This window comes from Hyla sarda, chromosome 8 (genome assembly GCF_029499605.1).
Source record: "Hyla sarda isolate aHylSar1 chromosome 8, aHylSar1.hap1, whole genome shotgun sequence".
NCBI classification, from domain to species: domain Eukaryota; kingdom Metazoa; phylum Chordata; class Amphibia; order Anura; family Hylidae; genus Hyla; species Hyla sarda.
In genome coordinates this window covers 50,707,929-50,733,014 of record NC_079196.1, presented here as the reverse complement: position 1 = coordinate 50,733,014, position 25,086 = coordinate 50,707,929, and the positions used below count along the sequence as shown (strand labels likewise).

Here is a 25,086-nt window from a genome sequence, read left to right as displayed (position 1 = left end):
TAATCCTTCCAGTACTTATCAGCTGGTATTTGCTCCACAGGAAGTTCTTTTCTTTTTAAACTACCTCTCTGTCCGACCACAGTGCTCAGGAGTTCTTTTCAGCCTGAGCACAGTGCTCTCTGCTGACAACTCTGTCCATATCAGGAACTGTCCAGAGCAGGAGAGGTTTGCTATGGTGATTTGCTTGTACTCTGGACAGTTCCTTATATGGACAGAGGTGTCAGCAAAGAGCACTGTGGTCAGACAGAAAGGAAATTCAAAAAGAAGGGAACTTCCTGTGGAGCAAATAGCAGCTGATAAGTACTGGAAGGATTAAGATTTTTTTTTAATAGAAGTCATTTACAAATCTGTTTAACTTTCTGGCACCGGTTGATTTAAAGAAAAAATGTTTTCCAGCAGAGTACCCCTTTAAGCAGAGGTATATCCTCAGTCAGGATATGTATGTTAAAATAGACACTAAACCATGTCTGGTAAATAGACACTAAACATGTATTCCATTTGGAAACTGCATAAATAGCATTTCCCAAATTTGAAGGTAACATATTCTGCAGCACTTAAAAGGTCATTACTTACAATCCCCAAATTCTCTATATCTTAAGTACATCCTTATCTATATTATTTATAAGTACATCCTAGGGCAGTGGTCTTCAACCTGCGGACCTCCAGATGTTGCAAAACCAGGGCTCAAGTCCTGCAGGAACTCGTGGGAACTGAGTTCCTGCACTTCTTCCACAGCAGGAACACTGTTCCCATTAGCAGGAGTCCTGCAGGACCAGCCCTTGAGTGGAAATCTTGGGTGAGTTCCCACACTTTTTTTTTTCCTAGGACTTGACCCCTGTGCAAAATTACAACTCCCAGCATGCCTGGACAGCCAAGGGAGTTGTAGTTTTGCAACATCTGGAGGTCCGCGGGTTGAAGACCACTGGGCTATACTGTTGCTGCTATATATATATATATATATATATATATATATATATATATGCTATACAAGGCTGAGACTGCTTTGGCTTAGTTCCCATCCAAATTATTAGGGGGAAATTTATCAAAACATATGTAGAGAAAAAAAAAATTGCAGAGTTGCCCATAGCAACCAATCAGATCGCTTCTTTAATTTTTGAAAAGGCATCTGGAAAATGAAAGAAGTGATCTGATTGGTTGCTATGGGCAACTCACCAACTGATCCGCTAATCTCCCCTATACAGTGGTCACTCAAGTTACAATATTAATTGGTTCTGGGACGACCATTGTATGTTGAAACCATCGTATGTTGAGACCATAACTCTATGGAAACCTGGTAATTGGTTCTGAAGCCCCAAAATGTCATCCAAAAATAGGAAAAAGTGAGGATTAAAGAAAAATAAGTAGATAACTAATAGAGATAAAGCAAATCCTTACATATAAAAGTAAGAAAGATCTGCTGGGAGCTGTAAATCACTGTCTATGTCAGTGTTTCCCAACCAGGGTGCCTCTAGCTGTTGCAAAACTACAACTCCCAGCATGCCGGACAGCATGCTGGGAGTTGTAGTTTTGCAACAGCTGGAGGCACCCTCTTTGGGAAACACTGGTCTATGTAGAGGACAGAAGCTTCTTCAGGTTCCTGTACAGAACACACAATGTCCTAAAAAAAGGAAAATGGAGCCGCCCTCACCTGGTGTCCAAAGGAGAAGCTAACCCTGGTACAGAACATGTAATACCTCCCTGTACTGTAGGGGGCGCTACCAGACACCAGTCAGTACATGCACTTTAGGAATACACAGGTTTTACCAGTGAAATGTCCATTCTGATTGGTCGGTTCTTCCAGCCATTGACACGTTTCGCAGATTCCATAGCACTGTATGTTGAGTCTGGTTTCAAGTTACAATGGTCCAGAAAAGACTATTCTATGTTGAAACTATTGTATGTTGAGGCCATTGTAAGTTGAGGGATCACTGTATATATTTCTATGGATCTGAGAAGTACATTGGGCGATACCTGACTCATTTTTGCTATATGGTTGACTGTCCGTCTAGGATTATTTCTGCTCGGCCTATACATACCAAAAGCTTTATGGGGGAGATTTATCAAAACATGTGCAGAGGAAAAGTTGCCCAGTTGCCCATAGCAACCAATCAGATCGCTTCTTTCATTTTTCACAAGGCCTCTGCAACATGAAATAAGCGATCTGATTGGTTGCCATGGGCAACTGGGCAACTTTTCCCTTTGCACAGGTTTTGATAAATCTCCCGTTATGTGTATGATGTTATTTGCTTATGGCAAACGATAATTCACTTATTGAGCCTATGAAAACTGTCTAATAAAAATTGTTGATGCTGCTTATAGCAACCAATCCAAGCACAGTGTTCATTTTCCAAGAGCAGAAACCAAAATGAGAGCTGCGCTGCCATTGGTTGCTATGTGTAATAATGTAATAATGCTGCAGTGGCATTGCTGTGGGGGGTGCAGACAGCTCCCAAGTGACACCCTAAGTGGGGGGACACTACTAAGTGGGATGTAGTTACCTTGTGCTGGTGTCACCCCATCTGACATCTTGCTGGCTGACCAGAAGGGAAACCAAGACCTATGAGGTAGCTGTGGTGACTGCCTTCAAATCCACAATCATCCACTACCCAACATGCGTAGGATGATCGTATAAACCATCAGCGCCCCTCTAACGTCTTGATGGCCAACCAGGTGACACCATTTTCTACCACACCAGGTGACACCAACCTTAGTGACACCACAGATTGGCTGGTCCCACCAAAATCTGTGGGTTTGGCTAGCTTTTTTTTAATATGAAGGGAGGCCTGTACAGAGGTGAGAGAGGACCCCTATTTCAAAGACTAAAATGGGCTCCTTATTTTGATTGAAGATTTCTAAGTAAGGGCTTAGCATTTGTTTTCCCCTCCATGGCATTTTCATGACTCTTGGGCCAATTTCCTAACCCCTTGATTATTAACGAAACAGCCTTCTGCGGAGAGGGGAGTCCTGTACCAAAACTACAACTATTACTACTACACACACAAATACCCGAGAATCTGTGGTGTCCCAGTACCGTATTGTATACCGTACCTAGTGTAGAGGTCCCCAAAGTCAGAGTAACTACGCTCAGGTAGGGTCCCTCAGGTGGGACAGCCCCTAGTCGCCTCTCTTCTACTTTAATTCTATAATGTTGAAATATGTACAGTGGTCCCTCAACATACGATGGTAATCCGTTCCAAATGGACCATCGTTTGTTGAAACCATCGCATGTTGAGGGATCCGTGCAATGTAAAGTAAAGGACAGTGGTCTACAACCTGCGGACCTCCAGATGTTGCAAAACTACAACACCCAGCATGCCCGGACAGCCAACGGCTGTCCGGGCATGTTGGGAGTTGTAGTTTTGCAACATCTGGAGGTCCGCAGGTTGAAGACCACTGTTAGAGGAAGTTGTACTCACCTGTCCCCGCAGCTCCGGATCGTCACCGCTGCCCGGGATGTCGCCCTCCATCGCTGTCGCCACGTCCCCGTGTGTCCCAGACGCTCCGGCAAGGCCTCTGCTTCCCCGGCATCCTCGCTCTCCGTCGCCGCCATCACGTCACTACGCGCGCCGCTCCTATTGGATGACAGGACGGCATGCGCAGCGACGTGATGACGATAATGGAGAGCGCCGACGATGCAGGGGATCCCGAAGAGGACGCCTCGGAGCCCCGAGGACAGGTAAGTGATGGTCAGTGGACCACACGGGGCACTGTAAACGGCTATCCGGTGGAAGCTGAAGCAGACTGCGCTGCCAGATAGCCGTTTATGCGATGGCCCCGACATACAAAAGCATATATGTTGATGCTGCTTTCAACATGCGATGGCCTCTGAGAGGCCATCGCATGTTAAAATGATCGTATGTCGGGGCCATCGTAGGTCGAGGGGTCACTGTATATATTTAGTAATAATGTATGTTTAATATAATGTATAGTATTTACCTTGTTTGGCGTCGCAGGACCTTCAGTCATGTGACCATGTTAATATCCTCTATGGTATGTTGGAGGACCTTTGGAGGTCCTTGGGTCACATGTTGCCCATAATCCTTTGTAATGGTGATTGACACAAGTATTGGACCAATTAGCTTTAGTCCAGCCCTTGCCCATATAAGGGAGCTGTAGCCAATTATCTCTCTCTTGGGTTGCTGCTCTCGTGGATGCTGGACTAGCAGGATGGATCTGCGCAACTTGCAAAGACACGCTAGGCATGAAAACCTACCGGCCTCAGCCTAAACTAAACCGTGAGTTCTAAACTAATCCCCGCTAAAGCTAGCGTGACTACTGAACCGCAACTAAATCCCCTAAATCCAGTGGAACAGCACATATTACCTTAAAGACTCTAAATTGCTAAAGTCCCAACCTTTGTCAATCTCCAAAGAAAGCAGTTGTATGCATAGAGACTGTTCTGGTTATGAAGCTTGCATAAAATCTTCAGTGAAAGTTACACCTGTTTCAGAAAACTCTCCGGTTGTGGACATTCTATTATTATCTACCTCCCTATCGCTCTTGGGAAGGGTGGCGGTAGGACAAGCATTACTGATGAGCCCCCACCCTGGCGTCACGAATAGCAAGGGTTAACAAGCACCCTTTAGTCACCGCACAGCTACACCCCCATATACCCTACTCCTCCAGGCTATCACACATCCTTAGAATTTAGATATTTTAGTTTAGTAGTTTATTTAGTAGTAGTGTAGTTTACTTGGTTACAGGGTATCTTCACATGTAAGAATTACCAGTGTGCCCACTTTCTCTAATGGAGTTTTTGAAAATAATTTTACATGGTTAGGAACGGCTCAGTCAATTGAAATCCAAAGCGGGTACGCTGCGGTATACATCGGCACACTGTTCTGCCAGTATGCGGAGGTGTATGCTCACAGTGTAATTTTTTGATTCAAAAATATCCTAATAGAAGGTAACGCCATAAAGACACTACAGTCAGCTGCTCTCAAGCCAGACATGGCTGATAACAGGGAATAACAGGCTGCAGGAACTAAATACAAAGAGATGGGAAATCGATTTTTCTGTGGTTATATTGGGGGGTAGTTATCAATTTTGCCTGTTGATAGTTTCTTTTTACCCTTTTTTTTCACTTTGGTTTTCGTGGACATGAACCAAATTTATCATTTGGTGCAAGTTGTTAGTAATTTTGGCTCAAATGTTGAAATCAGCTGTTCACAGCGCCTTTTACACAGAACTTACCCCCACAGAGGACGCGTATTTTACCCTGTAGAGCAGCCATTTCGGAGTCCCTCCTGCAGTATATCAGCAAGCGACATGAGTTATTTTATTTTCTGGGGTTTATATATATATATATATATATATATATATATATATATATATATGTATATATATATATATCATGTGAAATGTATATTTTTTTCAACTTGAGTATTTTTTTTTTGTTACTTTAGTGCAGTGATCTTCAACCTGCGGACCTCCAGATGTTGCAAAACTACAATTCCCAGCATGCCCGGACAGCCGTTGCTGTCCGGGCATGCTGGGAGTTGTATTTTTGCAACATCTGGAGGTCTGCAGGTTGGAGACCACTGCCTTACTGCTTACCTTTCCTGAACCTGTGTGGCCATGTCCAATGCTGGCTCAACGGAGGGTGAAGGTTCCTCAGAGACAGCTATGTCGCATGTAAAAATACACTGCGCCAAAGTATTACACCAAAGTTACGTGAAAAAAAAAAACATAAATCCTTTGATAAATACCCCCCATTGTCCTTCTAACATAAATCTATTGTGTGTATTTAAGCAATGTTACTGAAGGTGTCTATTTTGGACTTCTGTCTTCCAGGATGTACGTCAAGTGATTTTCGGTGTTCCAGCGGCCGCTGTATTCCATTAGGCTGGAGGTGTGACGGATCTGCAGATTGTCCTGATAACTCAGATGAATTTGGCTGTCGTAAGTGTCGAGATTTTAACAACATGACTTAAAGGGGTACTCCGGTGAAAACCTTTTTTCTTTTAAATCAACTGGTGGCAGAAAGTTAAACATATTTGTAAATTACTTCTATTAAACAATCTTAATCCTTCCAGTACTTATTAGCTGCTGAATGCTACAGAGGAAATTCCTTTCTTTTTGGAACACTGATGACATCACGAGCACAGTGCTCTCTGCTGACATCTCTGTCCATTTTAGCAACCATGCATAGCAGATGTATGCTAAGGGCAGCATGGTGGCTCAGTGGTTAGCACTGCTGCCTTGCAGTACTGGGGACTTGGGTTCAAATCCCACTAAGGACAACAATAAATAAAGTGTTATAATTATTATAATAACGTCAGCAGAGAGAACTGTGGTCGTGATGTCATCAGAGAGCATTCCAAAAAGAAAAGAATTTCCTCTGTAGTATTCAACAGCTAATAAGTACAGGAAGGATTAAGATTTTTTAATAGAAGTAATTTACAAATATGTTTAACTTTCTGCCACCAGTTGATTTAAAAGAAAAAAGGTTTTCACCGGAGTACCCCTTTAATAGGACAACTCTGGGGGTTCATTCTATACAAGTGACTTTGATTTCAAGGGGGATTGTAAGTACAGTTGCATTTGTAAGAGAATTACTGGTACTTTGTACATACTTATGTGGGTCAAAAAGAAACGCTGGAAAGTGGAAATATATAATGGAGCAAGGTCAGAGAATCCGGATGTCAGAGCTGATTTCTAATACCTTCAAAGGGATGCTTTCACAGTTGCTTAGTACTTTATAATGAACAGATTCTTGAAATGAACAAACAGCTGACTATGTTAGGCCAAGTTCACACTTGGCTGTTAAGGTGCGGTACAAAACCACACTATTGCCATGGGACAAAAAAGTACAAGTCGTTTTTGCTGTGATTATGTACTTGCCAAGGGGCAGTCTGCTTTTTGAAAAAATAAATGAAGCCTGCACTAAAAACATTCAGCTTTGTGACGGGAAAGGTACAGAGAGCTGGATAATAGGGATCGACCGATATCGTTTTTTTAGGACCGATACTGATAATCGGTGGAGGTTAGGGCCGATAGCCGATAACTTATACCGATATTCCGGCTATTTATCCCCCCGCGACACTGCTGCAGATCATTGATTTAAAGCGCTTAAAATCAATGCACTGCAGTGGCTTTTGCGGTGCCATAGGCCGCCGCGGCACCCGCTTCTCTCCCCCTGCCTGTCCGGGGGTCCTGAGACCTATCACCGCCACCGCTCCCCCCCTGCCACACCGCGACCGCCCCCCCGACCCGCCGCACTGCACCGCCCCGGCCCCATTGCCTCTCCCATCCCCGGTTTTATAATTACCTGTTCCCGGGGCCCACTCTACATCTGGCTCCGGTGGCGTCCTCCTGAACTGTCACTGTGCGCACTGATGGTGACGTCACGTCGCGCACGTCACGTCACTCGTCATTGTGCACAGCGTAACGCAGGACGCAGCAGGAGCAAGAAGTAGCGTGGGCCCGGGAACAGGTAATTATAAAACCGGGGATGGGGGAGGCAATGGGGCCGGGGCGGTGCGACGTGGTGCGGTAGAGTGGGCCCCAGGAACAGGTAATTATAAAACCGGGGATGGGGGAGGCAATGGGGCTGGGGCGGTGTGACGTGGTGCGGTAGCGTGCGCCCCAGGAATAGGTAATTATAAAACCGGGGATGGGGGAGGCAATGGGGCCGGGGCGGTGCGACGCAGTGCGGAGTGGCGGGCCGGGGGGGCGGTGCGGTGTGGTGGGTCGGGGGCGGTCGCGGTGCGGTGGGGGCGGTGCATTATCGGCAAGGTAATTGCCAATACCGATAATGCCCAAAATCGTGATTATCGGCCGATAATATTGGCCATACCGCTAATCGGTCGATCCCTACTGGATAATAACCTTAACAAAGTAGGTAAGAAGCACTGCTGGGTACAGTAGTGCAGCAAAGGCTGTAAAAATGTATATGCTACCCAGGAAGGCCAGGCCTGGAAAGTGACAAGAAGTGTGACATTGGCTCCAGGGGAAAGCTGGAAAAAGTAAAGCAACAAACAGATGGTCTTGTTTAAATACAAACAGGAGAACTAAGCAAGCAGAAAATTAAAGGGGTATTCAAGCCTAAAAGATTTATCACCTATGTAGGTACAGAACTACATATCTATAAGTCCAACCCCCTTGCCTGTAATTAAAGGGGTTATCCAGAAAAAAAAACTTTTTTTTTATATATCAACTGGTTCCAGAAAGTTAAATAGATTTGTAAATAGCTTCTATTAAAATCTTAATCCTTTCAGTACTTATGAGCTTCTGAAGTTAAGGTTTTTCTTTTCTGTCTAAGTGCTCTCTGATGACACCTGTCTCGGGAACCGCCCAGTTTAGAAGAGGTTTGCTATGGGGATTTGCTTCTAAACTGGGCGGTTCCCGAGACACGTGTCATCAGAGAGCACTTAGACAGAAAAGAACAACCTTAACTTCAGAAGCTTATCTTCATTGGAATGCTCTTCTTTGGGAAAGTAATACCAGCCAAAAATTCTGATGCCAGGATTGCCCTGATATCTTCACAATTTCTAGTCCTGACACAGACAGAGGTGGCAGCACAGAGTACTGTGGTCAGACTGGAAAGAACTACATGACTTCCTCAGGATCATACAGAAGCTGATAAGTACTGAAAGGATTAAGATTTTTTAATAGAAGTAATTTACAAATCTGTTTAACTTTCTGGAGCCAGTTGATATATATATATATATATATATATATATATATATATATATATATATATAAAAAAAGTTTTTTCCTGGATATCCCCTTTAAAGGTATCTGCCTGATCTCTGTGTAACATGTATTCTTTTGTTCTTGCCCCAGACTTCTGACTATGCTCTCTTGCCTGATCCCTTACTGCCATCCACCGATGCCACCTGGTCTACTTGGCCAGCTGCCAACTTCTACACACACAAGTGAATAGTTAGATCAGCAGGTCCCCCAATGATCAGTAGAATGGTGTGATCAATTGTTACTGTGAGAGCCATAGACATGAATCAGTGGTGTAGCTACAGGGGATGCAGAGGTCACAATTGTGACTGGGCCTCTAGGCCAGGGAGGCTCACAGGCCCCCTCACCACACCAGAGCTCCCTGATGCCCAACACACTGCAGTATATAGCAGCCTGTGTGTCCTGCCACTAATGTTCCCTGTGTGCGGAGTCACCTGAGGGTCAGGAGACGGAATACTTTAGAAGCTAAACACCAACCTATGTGAGGCATCAATGAGAGCTAAAGGACCTTTGTAATGTCATTAAAGGGGTTCTGTGGTGGAATTTTTTTTTTTAAATCAACTGGTGCCAAAAAAGTTAAACAGATTAAAAAATCTTAATCCTTCCAGTACTTATTAGCTGCTGAATACTACAGAGGAAATTCTTTTCTTTTTGGATTTCTTTTCTGTCTGACCAGACACCTGCTGACACCTCTGTCCATTTTAGGAACTATCTAGAACAGCATATGTTTGCTATGGGGATTTTCTCCTGCTATGGACAGTTCCTGACATGGACACAGGTGTCAGCAGAGAGCTCTGTGGACAGACAGAAAAGAAATCCAAAAAGAAAATAATTTTCTCTGTAGCATACAGCCACTTATAAGTACTACATACTTTGTACACAGGGGCGCTGTCAGGGGGTACAGCCAATACCCCAGTAAGGGGCCCAGGCCCCCGCTGCACCCCCTGCAGAAGCCTCAGCACAGAAGCAGAAGACCCTTTTTAAACAGTGATCTCCTGATTCTGTATTTCCGCGGGCCACATCATTCACCCCCTTCTTCTCTGACCCCCACTGTGCCACTTTATTTTTCCTGTGCCAAATCATCCCCCTCTTTATTACCCATATGCCACATAATTTCCTCTTGACCCCCCTGTACTATTTCCTTACCTCTTTATTATCCTCTGTGAAAATTCATCACCCCCTCTTTACCACTCCCTGCCTCACTTCATAAAGAGGAGGGTGATGAATGTACACAAAGGGTAATAAAGTGGGAATGAAACGGCACAGGAGGTATCAATGGGAAATAATTTGGCACAAGGCACAGGGGGACATCTCTCAATAGCAGACACTTTTTTATTCCCCGCTATTGGGACATTCTACTGTATCCCTTTGTAACGCCAGGGCACAGTTAACCTACATGGCCCGAGGATAGGACAGCTTCTCCTGGGCCAGGCACAGGACAATAAATAGACTGATGCCAGGTTACGGATAACTGTCTTTACTGAGGCAGGAGTAGATATTACAATCCTCACAGTGCAGATTAGAGTAGATGAGATGCATAGTAAGCCTTGGGAGCCATGTAGACTTGCTGTGACTTTTAGTATTGTACTTGGAACGTTATACTTAATGCTGAGGCCTCCCACGCTGACTAGGGTTCTGATAGTATCCAATAAACACTACACCGCCAGGGTATGAACTATCAATTGTGGCCCGTCAACTCACCTGGTATTATACTCACAATTAAGAATTTCTGAATCATCCTGGGTGGGGAACATTTGCAGAATGGTGTGATGGCTTGCTTGAAGATTTACTTTAGGCTTTCCTTGAATCACCTCACACTTCTGCTGTCTCTTCTCCACACTGCAGCTCACACTGAGCTCTGCACACACTAACCTAGAGCTAGGCTAAACTGACTAACTCCTCCCCCCTACAGTATATATGGCCTAGCTAGAGGGGCCTCCCATTGGGCAACCAGGGTCACATGGGTACTCTGCATCATGCCTCCTAACAGATATCCTGTACATTTCCTAAAAGTACAGTATAAAACAATATAAATTAACAGAACAAATATTATAGCATCACCTGAGCAGCAGGGCCTATCGCAGGCACCTGAATCAATGTTTACCTGACAGGACGCACTCCAGTACTGAGACACCACATAGCTATGATGATAGGCTATAGGAAAGAAAAGTGAGTCACCTGAGGAGAATTTTTTGTCCATCAGACAAACAGATTTGAGGGTCCGTGTACTGATAAGTGGATACAACACTCCTCACGCCTGCTGCACATAGTCAGATCATGGCTCTTTACTAGCTCAGAGTTGTACAGAGCCGTATTACTCTCATTTCTTGCGGCTGTGATTATCTGGGAAGTGTTGGAGGAAACTCAGATTTGAAGGCCCCTTGGTGGGGCAGTTACCAGGGCAGTTGTCTATGTTGCCCTGTCTATTCCAGCTGTTCAGCTTATTCATTCACAAGTCACTTTTTGCCTTTACTGAAGAATAACTAATCTTTCATGTTTCTATGCAGAAGTTGCTGATTTATAAAGTTTTCTATGTTTTTCAGTAGGGCTGGGCGGTATACCGGTTCATACCGAATACCGAAATTTTTGTGCTGCACGCAATATCAGTTTGGCACCTTCCCCCTCGGGAATGAATGAATCAGGCCAGTGCTGCACTGTCCCTCCTTTGGGGAACTACTCACATGTCACCCGCGAGCGCTGTTCCCCAATTAATTATCAGCCCAGCGCTGTCCCCATATGTCACACGCAAGCGCTTCCCTCCTCGCCCGCCTGTTTGTTGCGGCCGCCGGAGCTGACACTCTATACCAGTGGTTTTCAACCTGCGGACCTCCAGATGTTGCAAAACTACAACCCTCAGCATGCCCGGACAGCCAACGGCTGTCTGGGCATGCTGGGAGTTGTCTTGCAACATCTGGAGGTCCGCAGGTTGAAGACCACTTCTCTATACTGTGCGGTATCCCTATGCCTGGGCTGCAAAAAATAAACAAAATAAAATTAAAATAAACTTTAACTCACCTCCCGTTGGTCCGGTACCGGCCTCACCTGCTTCTTGGGGACGGGAACGTTGGACAGCCGTCAGCCTATCACCGGCCGCAGCGATGTTCCGCCTCGACCGGTGATAGGCTGAGCCCACTGTCATGTCAGAAGCCGGCCAGAGCTCCTTACATGACAGTGTGCTCAGCCTATCCTCGGCCGGTGATAGGCTGAGCCCACTGTCATGTCAGAAGCCGGCCAGAGCCTCCTTACATGACAGTGTGCTCAGCCTATCACCGGCCGGGGCGGGACATCGCTGCGGCCGGTGATAGGCTGACGGCTGTCCGACGTTCCCGTCCCCAGCGTAAGGCCGACGTTGGAACATGCGTTAGTTTATTTTGCTTACCTTTTACAGCCCGGGCATAGGGATACCGCACAGTATAGAGTGTCAGCGCCGGCGGCCGTAACGAACTGCGATACACACATTTGGTCATACCGCCCAGCGCTATTTTTCAGTATGAGACTTCTCCTTTAATAAATCATTTACTTGGCTACATTTTATTTTACTGATTAGGGTCAGGTACTGAAACATATTGAAACATGATTTCCCATAGCAGCCAATCACAGGTCAGCTAACGAGCTCTGGTAAAGTGAAAGCTGAGCTGTGATTGGCTGCTGTGGGAAAATCTCTCTATTTTCTCTCTCACACAGTTTGATAAATCTGGGCCATTCTATTTTTATAATCTGTTTTTATTTTCATTTTTTATACAATTTTATGTGTGGCAGCCATATTGCATGAGCCTCTGCTCTGTTAACTGCATTTAGAGACATGCTTTACAGCAGCCACACGGACATAAAAAACAACAGTCTGAAGAAGACTCACTGACTTCTATGGGAGAGTGTTCTAGACATGCCCTGTGGCCAGAGAAATATATAAGTGCAAGGACACGGTGTAATGCCTTTTGTGGTTAGAAATCAGTGTAGCCTCAGCCTTTAAAGGACATCTGTAGCGTGATTAACACTTATCCCCTATCCACAGGATAGGGGATAAGTGTTTGATCGCGGGGGGTCCGACCGCTGGGACCCCCTGTGATCTCCTGTATGGGGCCACGGCTGTCCCGTGCTGGGGGTGTGCCGGCCGCAGCATGACACCTCCATACATCTCTATGGGAGAGGCGGGGAGGCACAAACGTCTCCCCCATAGAACTGTATGGGGACGGGGAGGAGACGGGGCGTCACCGTCGACCTCTAGGTCAACTCTAGGCGCCTTAGCGCTCACCATGAGTGCTAATGGCGGTGCCCCGTTAGGGAGATCGAGGGGGTCCCAGCTGTCGGACCCCCGCAATCAAACACTTATCCCCTATCCTGTGGATAGGGGATAAGTGTCATACCGCTGCAGTTGGCCTTTAAGGGAATGTGTCATCAAAAAATTACCTATTGTTTAAAGTTTTTTGTTTAACACATTTTTTTTTTTTTTTATGTTGGTGATTTTTCATTTTTACTATGCCTTCTCCTGAAATCGTGCAGTTTCCGATCTGACCACTTAACCTAAAACTAATCTGAGATCCCCTGCTCTGTCTGTGATGATAAAACGGAGGCTACTGAAAAGGGATTTGTACAGTATTAAGGTAGGGTCACACTTGCCATATTTTGCTGCGTATTTTCTGCAGCTGATTTTGCTACCAGTGACTTCAATGGGTAGGAAAATACGCAGCAGCAAATTCACAGAAAAATACATTATGTGTGACTCTACTCTTACAGTAAAAGGTGACACCAGTGTATAGAAAAGACAATAGCTTACAGCTCAGCCTCCCCCTCCCTGTGGAAATACCACTTTAAAGGTCCCAGGTCACATGCAGTAATGCTTCCAACAGGGGTGGACTGACACCTCATGGGGCCACCGAGCAAAAGAAGATTATGGGGCCCCCATTTGCCTGCCACACCTTTATAGCCCTGAATTAATTTCTCCTCCGGTACAGTCTGATGAGGGTGATAGTATTGTGATTGCTTTCATAACACTCCTGTCCCTCTTCGGCAGCCTGTACATGCTGAGATCTTACAGTAATAGGAATGTGGTGACGTCCACCAACCTTCCTACTGGCATTGATTCATTGCTCCGGTAATTGATGTCCAGAAGGGAGTCACAGATGCACACTTACGGGGAGTCAGCACAGCCAGGTATTGGGTACTAGAGAGACAGGCTTCCTCTACTGCCTGAAGCCTGGCGGCGCTGACTCCTCCCCCCCAATTAGTGTAGGCAGCACAACAGTGAGTACAGGCTGTAAGTGTAGGCAGCACAACAGTGAGTACAGGCTGTAAGTGTAGGCAGCACAACAGTGAGTACAGGATGTAAGTGTAGACAGAACAACAGTGAGTACAGGCTGTAAGTGTAGACAGAACAACAGTGAGTACAGGATGTAAGTGTAGACAGAACAACAGTGAGTACAGGATGTAAGTGTAGGCAGCACAACAGTGAGTACAGGCTGTAAGTGTAGACAGCACAACAGTGAGTACAGGCTGTAAGTGTAGGCAGCATACAGTGAGTACAGACTGTAAGTGTAGGCAGCATAGCAGTGAGTACAGACTGTAAGTGTAGGCAGCATAGCAGTGAGTACAGACTGTAAGTGTAGGAAGCACAGCAGTAAGTACGGGCTGTAAGTGTAGACAGCTCAGCAGTGAGTACGGGCTGTAAGTGTAGACAGCACAGCAGCGAGTACAGGCTGTAAGTGTAGACAGCACAGCAGCGAGTACAGGCTGTAAGTGTAGACAGCACAGCAGTGAGCACAGGCTGTAAGTGTAGACAGCACACCAGTGAGTACAGGCTATAAGTGTAGGCAGAATAGCCGTGAGTAAAGGCTGTAAGTGTAGGCAGCATAGCAGTGAGTACAGACTGTAACTGTAGATAGCACAGCAGTGAGTACAGGCTGTGTGTAGGCAGCACAGCGGTGAGTACAGGCTGTAAGTGTAGGCAGCACAACAGTGAGTACAGGATGTAAGTGTAGGCAGCACAGCAGTGAGTACAGGCTGTAAGTGTAGGCAGCACAGCAGTGAGTACAGGCTGTAAGTGTAGGCAGCATAGCCATGAGTACAGGCTGTAAGTGTAGACAACATAGTAGTGAGTACAGGATGTAAGTGTAGGCAGCACAGCAGTGAGTACAGGCTGTAAGTGTAGGCAGCACAGCAGTGAGTACAGGCTGTAAGTGTAGGCGGCACAGCAGTGAGTACGGGCTGTAAGTGTACATTGGTAGGGTACTCCTGTAGAGTACAGTATGACCTACACTTACAGCCTGTAAGTTACAGAGCGAATTGTGAGATAGCACCCCCCCGTGTGTGAAACCTAGGGCCGATGACCCCCCCCCCCTCCACCCCTTGCCTGAGAGTGATAGGAGTGTGATTACAGCAATTACAGTCCTATCACCCTGAGACAGCTGATGCAGCTTTGGAGGTGACTGGAGAATAAGACATGATGTGACAGCAGAATAGTTACTGCAACTCTGTAGGTGACTAGAGGATGTGAGATTATGTAACAGTAGAATAGAGGCTGAAGCTCTGGAGGTGACTGGAGGATAAGACATGATGTAACAGTAGAACAGACACCCACCTTTTTCTTGTGTTTATCTTCTTCCTCTGTGAAAAGAGGCACAGGACCTGCAGGTCATGTGACTCAGGTCCTTAAGCTCTCTCCTACATAGATTGCTGAAGGGGAGGAGTTGCTAAATAGTGATGAGCGGCATAGGCCATATTCGAATTTGCGATATATATGAATGAATATTCGTCCTATGTTTGCGAATTTCGCATATTCGTTCACTTTTTTCCGTGTGAAATTCATAATTATATTCGTTTAGTGCGCATGCACAATTATATCTTTCAACTAACTATCTGTGGACAACTTTCCTATTGGATGCTAGGGATGTTGCTAACCTCTGACAACTGTATTTGCATCCTCCTCATTGGCCCCCAAGCGAAAAGAAGGGAGGGGTCAGTGTCCTCTGGAAGTCTCGATATTCACGAATATTCGCATATGCGAAATATTCGCACTCCACACAGACTCACACAATAAATACTATTATAATATATACAGACTATATCATATATTGCATACATACCTCCAGCTTGCATGCTTTTGAGAAGCAACAAGTCCTGCGGTGGCGGCTCGGGCCCTCAGGCAGTGCCAATGCTCAACTTGTCAGTCTGACACTGGTTTCTAATTCAAGTCAATGGGACAGCTCCTGTCTATTGTTGCCTATGTCCATGGGGCTTGACCATGACCATGTATATCTAATTTTTATGTGTCTAGCACCTTTATTTATTTTTTATTACACTTCTAATTTAGCTCACTAGTCTGAATTCCTCTCAAAGGGAGGGGGGAGTGGCCTCACTGTGCAGGTCTCCGCCCCCTCCCTCTGTATGCTGTCTGCTCACATCTCCCCTAGCATTAGCAAAACTATAACTCCCAGCTTCTCCTCACTGACAGTAGCGGACACAAGATGACAGTGGGAGGATTTTTCCTCCATCTGTGAGCCCTGCGCTCACAGCTGTCAATCAAGGAAGTGTGTCCATGACATAGGTGATGACGCATGGACACAGCAGGACTAGTATGTGTCCAAGCAGGCAGGGGGGCAGTTGTTTGACTGGATTTTTCAGTATGAAATACTGAAAACTTTCTAATGAAAGCAATTGTAAAACCTATTGGTTATACAGGCTTTACAACATATCAAAAGTTTTTGTATCTGACAGTGCCCATTTAAATACTAATGAAATTCTCTCCCTATGATAGCTTCACGGTCATGTGCTGCAGATCAGTTTCGGTGTGGGGATGGTGAATGCATTTTCCGATCCTGGCTCTGTGATGATGAGGAAGACTGTAATGATGGCTCTGATGAACAGCACTGTCGTAAGTTTCCCATATTGCGTGTTTTTCTACTGCTTTCAGTGCTATCCCATATGTGAACACTTCATAAGTTTATGGACACTAAAAGTGTCCACCACTTTTCTTTTGATTATATGTATTGGTAGTTAGCATAAAGTAGAACCCTGATGACTCTATTTTCATTTGATGGATGTAAAATAATCAGTTGAGTTTTGCATACGTTATCACTTTTCTCACATTTCTCACCTTTATTATATAGAATTGTCAGGTTCTGATAAACTCTTTTTAATGGGTTTCATTTTTTTTTTTTAGCCGGGAGGACCTGCTCTGCTCAACAGTTCACATGCTTTAGTGGTCAGTGTATCCCAGGGGCCTATAAATGTGACCGTATGAAGGACTGCACAGATGGATCTGATGAACGCAACTGCCGTGAGTATTATTTCAGCATTAAATAATGACATGTTTTATAACTGTCTGTTTATCATTTAATGGTTCTTTATACTAACAAAATTAGATCTTATAGCAAAAAGTTTAAAATGTATTTCCCCTTTTTGTGTTTGTTGATGACAATCAGCTCTGGGGCTGGTGGCCTCTGTGCATGTTTGAGCCCCCAATCCCATATAGGATAAAATGACCTAATGTACCTCCAACCCACAACTTTTTTGCTTGCAAAACCTTGATGTTTGGTGAGGTAGGCAAAGGTTTATACCATCCAAGAGGATGGCGTAGGGTCCCAACCTTAAGTGATTTTTTAAGGGTTATGTTCCAAATGGTCTCGATTTAGAATTATTATTCAAATATAGGAAAAACAAAGAGAGTACTTCATGGGGCAGGATGTTTTACACTTTAGGCCCGAAAATGCATAATGATTTGTACACCTCAAATATTAAGTATATTTCATAAAAGTCTAAAATCTTCAGTGGAAGTAAGACTGGTGGAAATCTGTATGATGTCTACATGCTGCCATGATACAGCTGGCCTTGCTTGACACCCACCAAGGTGCCTCTAAAGACGCTGGGTTCTTTACAGAAATTTAGTTGACCCACACAAGTTTCCCAAAGTTTCTCCAGCCACCTCAGTGCAGGCCTCATTTTCCCCTTAAGTGATGGACCATAGGCCAATCTCTAGGTTCCCGTTAATTGTCACATCTGGTTCCTCTTTGGCCCACCATGCCTCCAGCACCCACCATCCCACCTGTCAGCTCACAGGTGGCAAATGTCTTATCCCCACGATCAGACTGAGCAATAGGGTCTTGTAGCACTGTCAGGTATTGCGGCCAACTAACAACCCTCCTCAAGTTCTATATGTTAGCAGCCGAGCAGCTTCTAAGGTATCAAATGAATGGAGCATACAGTTAAATTAATGAAGTAGAAGATCCCCAGTGAATGTGCAACAAAATCTGCATCTCATGCAAGCGTATTTGTGACAGATCTAATAGGGTGTAGTTAGTCTGAGGGCTGGGGCATCATAAAGATAATGCTGTCTTACAGAAACATTTCGATCCTACATTTCCTTATATAAATATATAGCATGTCAACGTGGTAAAATATAAATTAGAATAAAAATTGTTCTCCTCCAGTTATTAAAACTTGTACAAACAAACCACTACCGTAGCGACCTTCTCGGGGAACATATGTATCAGGTTCATCCCGAGTATTTTGTACAGACTCCTATTACTGAATTCAGCACTTCTACAATTCTCCATCTAAATCACTTTGTAGAGAACAGGAGAGAAGAAACTGTTTCTGTTGGAATAACTTCAAAGGCTTTCAATTAAGTCGAGGAAACCGTCCCCAAGTAAGTCAAGATTTTTTTTATAGCTCCAAGGTCCTACTGGGGCTTTAAAGTAAAGAGATCCCCAAGGAGTAGTACACACTATTCTTGGCCTCGTGATCCTGTCTTGGATAGTTCAGCAAACAGATCCAAGTTGCACATGAGATAAGAACTCAAGTTTTCTTCTCACTGTGGTACATTATTTAAGAGGCCAGTCAACTGAAAAATTCCCCAATATTAGGTATCTCGGCTCCTGGACATGTCATAAAATGGGACAAGGGTTTTTTAAAGCACAGTCCACTTTGCGGGGCTAATGGGATTAGTGGGAAGGAAAAACTACCCATGCAGAGGAAGATAAACATCTGAGCAATGTTGTAGCCATAACCCATTTAATTAGAGTAGATGAAGCACCTTATTCATCAGACAGTGTGCTGCTGTTTTATGGGAAATAACCATTGGAGGCTCTGTGTGATGATAACATTCCTTACATTTCACCGTTTACCATGACAGTTCAGAGAAGAAATGTTAAATGAATAGCAAAGGTTTGATATAAAGTATGCATAAAAATATTACCTGACACTGGTTATCATTAATAGCGACAATAATAATAATACTAACAATAATAATAATTTTGAAAATACTATTATTATTTTAACTTAGTTTTAATGGCAACTAGCAGAGTACCTAGCGTTGCCCAGTCTTCTTACCGGAACCTTGAAGGAAAAGCAACAATGACATTCTTGCGCTCAAATCCTGTCCTCACATCTCGATCTCCTATGCCGTTCTCATATCCTGCCCTTATATCCCAACCTCATATCCCGTCCTCATATCCCATCCTCATATCCTCATATCCTGTCCTTATATCCTGCCGTCATATCCTGACCTCATATGCCGTCCTCATATCCTGTCCTTATACCCCCAACTCATATCCCATCCTCATATCCTTTCCTTATACCCCCAGCTCATATCCCATCCTCATATCCTGTCCTTATATCCCATCCTTATATCCCAACCTCATATTCCATCCTCGTATCCCGTCCTCACATCCCATCCTTATATCTCAACCTCATATCCCGTCCACATATTCCATCCTCATATCCCAACCTCATATCCCCTCCTCATATCCCATCCTCATATCCTTTCCTTATACCCCCAGCTCATATCCCATCCTCATATCCTGTCCTTATATCCCATCCTTATATCCCAACCTCATATTCCATCCTCGTATCCCGTCCTCACATCCCATCCTTATATCTCAACCTCATATCCCGTCCACATATTCCATCCTCATATCCCAACCTCATATCCCCTCCTCATATCCCATCCTCATATCCTGCCCTTATCTCCCAACCTCATTTTCCATCCTCATATCCCGTCCTCATATCCCATCCTTATATCTCAACCTCATATCCCGTCCACATATTCCATCCTCATATCCCATCGTCATATTTCATCCTCATATCCCGAGCTCGTATCCTGTCCTTATATCCCAACCTCAAATCTTGTCCTCACATTCCAACATTATATCCCAACCTCATACTCAAATCCCTACCTCATATTAAATCCTCATATCTCAACCTCATATCCTGTGCTCATACTTTATATCCCGATCTCATATCTCATCCTCATATCCAATCTTAAGGTGGGGCTGAGCTGTGATAAAGAGATTTTAGGCTGAGGGGGTGTAGCTTTGCGGTGGGAGGGATGGAGCTTTTGTTAGTATGGTGAAGCTGAGCTGTGATGAAGAGTTGAAGGACCTATCATATGGATGTATCGGGTGAAAATAGTGGTTTCACCAATGAGCGGGAGAGAGAGCGAGAGAGATCAGAAACAACATTTGACATGTCAGAAGTTTCGATCAGTCGCGGTCTGAGTTGGGGGAAGCTTGCTGCTGTGCACTTCAGTTCCTGGCTCACGGGGGTTTCTGTCATACTGCACAAGATGAGCATCATTTCAAGTCTATGGAGCTTGTCTTAGAAAAGGCAACAAGCTGCAGAGTGATATGCATAACCGCATGCTTTTCCTTGCTCATTTATGAATTTGACAGGGGTCTGAACACCCAGACCCTGACCTATCAAAATTCATCAACATTTTACAGGGACACTTTAAACCAGTGTTTCCCAACCAGTGTGCCTCCAGCTGTAACAAAACTACAACTCCTAGCATGCCCGGACAGCCAAAGGCTGTCCGAGCATGCTGGGAGTTGTAGTTTTGCAGCAGTTGGAGGCACACTGGTTGGGAAACACTGCTTTAAGCCTATGGCTAAGTTCTCAAAGTGTATTTTGACGCTACAAAATTCACTTGTAGTAACAAACAAAATGAGCCTCAATTTGTTTTTCGTGGAGAGCTTTTATACTCTTTATGGTGTATTTTTCATAGCAAATGTTTGGCATACTTCATATGTGTGTTTTCTATGTCTATTATCCAAATCAGGCCTCTTCTAGCAATTTTTAAGTATTTTAAATTGTGCAAAATATGTACCTAAAAAGCATAAAAAAGCATATTAAACCACCATAATTACCTATATTATGTTCAAAATAAGTACCATGCACATTTCTTTACTGCCATTATAATTACAGATGTGTTGTGAACCTGGAAGGTATTTGGAACATGCTATGTTTGTACCAATATTTATATATATACAATTATAGATGTGTATGAGTGTTATTTCATCTGTGGCACTCCATCTCTCCCAAAACTGCAACTTGCATTATGTCATGACAGTTATGGGAGTTATAATTTTGCAACAGCAAGTTTTGTACTTAAAGGGGTAATCCAGAATGACAAAAACAGCTCCACACCAGTCCTCAGGTTTTGTGTGGTATTGCAGCTCAGTCCCATTGAAGCGAATGGAGCCGATAGTAATACCACACACAGCCTGAAGACAGGCGTGGTGTCTCTGTATTGCTATTCCTGGGTAATCTCTGTAAGGTGACACAGTATAGATGATGTATTTTACAATAGGTAGTGCTAGTGCAATAAGAATACTAAAAACACGTTGACTTATTTATGGTATTTTGCTCAGTGGAATGACTTATCGCATTACACTTATAGAATATCCTGTGTGCAGTCAACTTTCCTGTGCCAGCGGAGCCTGTTTCAATACGAGTCAAAAATGCGATGGGATTGTCAATTGCCGGGACGCTTCAGATGAGGCCAACTGCAGTAAGTGATAGGATTGTATTATATCACATATCATTTATTGGCCTGAATACAACTGCAACCTCTCAACCCCCTGTAGTTATGCCCCCACAGTCAACCAGTGAGTTTGGCATATGGGAAACATAGTCCTTTTAGTCTAATAAAGAGTAGGAAGTACTATTACACTCCTTCTTGGGTGGCATCGGGCCCCTTTGCAGCTGCACAGTTGGTATTATATTTATCTATCCAGCTCATATCTATCCATCTAGAAAAATGGATCTCTACACAGCACCAATATTAACAAAACATAGGGGGAGATTTATCAAAAACTGTCTAGAGGAAAAGTTACTATAAAAAAAGGGAGACGGCGCTCCTAGTGTGATACCGTAACTAAATAGGGTACAATTTAAGCAATATTGCTCACCGATGTTGGTTGTACTGCGACCAAGTACAACAATGGTGCAGGCATAGACCCTATGTGGGCGAAACTCGGCAGCCGCTCCTGGGAACACAAAGTGAAGCGAAGACAGATCCCTCCAGGACAGCACAGGATAGAGCTTGCGCACAAGACTTCAAGGTAAAAGCAGATTTATTTTACCCGGCATGCAACGCGTTTCGCTGGATAACCAGCTTCATCAGGCATGTACTGATACATGCCTGATGAAGCCGGTTATCCAGCGAAACGCGTTGCATGCCGGGTAAAATAAATCTGCTTTTACCTTGAAGTCTTGTGCGCCAGCTCTATCCTGTGCTGTCCTGGAGGGATCTGTCTTCGCTTCACTAGAGGAAAAGTTGACCAGTTGCCCATAGAACCAATCAGATTGCTTCTTTCTTTTTTCAGGGGCCTTGTTAAAAATGAAAGAAGCGATCTGATTGGTTGCTATGGGCAACTCAGCAACTTTTCCTCTGGACAGGTTTTGATATATCCCCCAAAGTTTTTATTCCATATGAAGTCTCTTTGTAAAGACACTCCATATGGAATAAAAACCATGTTTAGTTACGACTGGCGCTGTGGAGAGTTTGACGCAAGTGCCTCTGACCCTGGCTCCAGATTCTGTGGGCACCTAAAGATTTTTTCAACTGTTATTGGGATGTGCTGCTTTTCTTCTCTGTCTATCTACTGTAAATGAAGTTATCAGAAGTTATTGCCTTTCTGTTTGTGTTCTCACAGCGGGATTACATTTGCCTATTTTCTGGCAGATTATTGTTATCATAAGGACTATGGGGGAGATTTATCAAAACCTGTGCAGGGAAACATTGACTAGTTGCCCATAGCAACCAATCAGATCGCTTTTTAAATTTTTAAAAGGCCTCTGCAAAATGAAAGAAGCGATCTGATTGGTTGCTATGGGCAACTGGTTAACTTTTCCTCTGGACAATTTTTCCACAAAACTTGTGGAAACATTTTGGGAAAGCACAGATTCTGAGGAAGAAAGACTTTGGGCTGAGCTCCAAATATCCTGTGTGCTGATGGGAGAAACTTCCAGAAGGTCAACCATCACTGCAGCACTCCACCAATATGGGCTTTATGGCAGTGGTCAGAAAGAAGCCTCATCTCGGTAAAAGACACATGAAAGCCACCTGGAATTTGGAAGAAAAAAAAGCACTGAAAGGACGCTCAGACTATGAGAAACAAGATTCTCGGGACTGATGAGACCAAAATTTAAAGCAGAGTACTATGGGGGAAAACAAGTAGAAAAAGAAACTGGTGCCAGAAAGTTAAACAGATTTGTAACAGACTTCTATATAAAAAATCTTAATCCTTCCAGTACTTATCAGCTGCTGTATACTACAGAGGAAGTTGTGAAGTTTCAGTCTGACCACAATGCTCTCTGCTGCCACCTCTGTCCATGTCAGGAACTGTCCAGAGCAATTCTTCATTTCATCTCTTCAATTCTTCAACAACTCTTCATTTGCATGAATATCTTCATTGGAATACTCTTCTTTGGGAAAGTAATACCAGCCAAAAATTCTGATGCCAGGATTGCCCTGATATCTTCACAATTTCTAGTCCTGACACAGACAGAGGTGGCAGCAGAGAGTACTGTGGTCAGACTCGAAAGAACTACATGACTTCCTCGGGATCATACAGAAGCTGATAAGTACTGGAAGGATTAAGATTTTTAAATAGAAGTAATTTACAAATTTGTTAAACTTTCTGGCACCAGTTGATTTGAAAACATTTTTTTTTTTTTTTTTTTACCACCGGCACAATCATGTCTGGAGGAAACCAAGCCCTGCTTGTCACCCACCCAATACCATCTCTACAGTGAAACATGGTGGGGGCAGCATCCTGCTGTGGTGGTGTTTTTCAGCGGCTGGGACAGGGAAACTGGTCAAGGTTAAGGAAAAGCTGAATGGAACAAAGTACAGGGAAATTATTAATGAAAGCCTGATCTAGAGTGACCACAGTCTGGGCTGAAGGTCCATCTTCCAAAAAGACAATGAGGGGGGGGGGGGGGGGTATGTATGAAGGATTTTGCACAGTTTTTTTGTGATTGACTGTGATTTGTCGCAATTTTCTTTATATGTTACTTTGTGCGACAATCAGTTGCGCCAAATGGTTTAGAACATTATCACTGATTTGACGGTGTAAGTCGTGATTTCAGTTACAATCGGGCATTGGTTTGGAATTTGTTAATTGCGACTTTTCGCAGTTGGCGCAAATACCTTCATTAACCTGTTCAGGACCCAGGGCGTAATTTTACGCCCCGGCGCCCTGGTACTTAAGGACCCAGAGCGTAAACTTACGCCCTGGCGGTTTCCGGTCCCTGCCGCGCGCCGGGCGGGGATCGGAAGCGGATACCTGCTGAAATCCTTCAGCAGGCATCCAGGGCAAACGCCGAGGGGGGCCATGTAGGACCCTTGCGATCTGCGGCGATACCGGGCTGATCGGGTCTCTGGGACCCGACCGCCCGGTAATTTCACATGATCCCGGCTGTCACAGACAGCCAGGAATCCCGGCTGTCACAGACAGCCAGGACCATGCTAAACAATAGGAGCGAGGTGGCAAACCTGCCACCTCCTCCTATCCCCTGCGATTCTTCGGTTAGTTAACCGACCAATCGCAGGGGGGGGGGGGGGGGGCGGTTACTTCCTCCTGTCCTGCCCAGCCCCTAGAAGTCCGGGGAGGAAGACCGGAGGACGCGGCGCGGGACGGGGGAGTGCTGGGGACTGGCCCCGGTACTTACCTCGTCCCGGATCCCGGCGATGAAGATGGCCGCGGCGGCGACAGGTGAGTGGATCTTCAGCCGCGGTCGGGCCCTTTACAGCAATGCACGTCGCCGTAAAGCGACATGCATTGCTGTAATGGGACCCTGTATACTACAACTCCCAGCATGCCCAGACAGCCCTTGGCATCTGGGCATGCTGGGACTTGCAGTCTTGCAACATCTGGAGGTCCACAGTTTGGAGACCACTGTGCCCTTCCAGATGTTGCAAAACTACACATCCTCAGCATGCCCTTACTGTCCAGGCATGCTGGGAGTTGTAGTTCTGTAACATCTAGCCCTTCAGATGTTGCAGAACTACAACTCCCAGCATGCCTGGACAGTTCTGGCATACTGGGAGTTGTAGTTTTGCAACATCTGGAAGGACACAGATTGGGAACCACTGTATTAGTGGTCTGCAAACTG

The 25,086-nt window shown here is 44.7% G+C and overlaps 1 protein-coding gene across 3 annotated transcripts in view; it reads left to right on the top strand.

Annotated features, from left to right (window-relative positions):
- Positions 1–25,086, top strand: part of LRP2 (LDL receptor related protein 2) — a gene marked incomplete in the record, with an annotated part of 280,817 nt that overhangs the window by 53,356 nt on the left and 202,375 nt on the right. For all 3 annotated transcript variants that reach the window (XM_056536932.1, XM_056536931.1, XM_056536933.1), the window contains 4 exon segments: positions 5,794–5,901; positions 16,445–16,561; positions 16,850–16,966; positions 21,365–21,475. In XM_056536932.1, coding sequence (XP_056392907.1) covers positions 5,794–5,901; positions 16,445–16,561; positions 16,850–16,966; positions 21,365–21,475 — 453 coding nt within the window.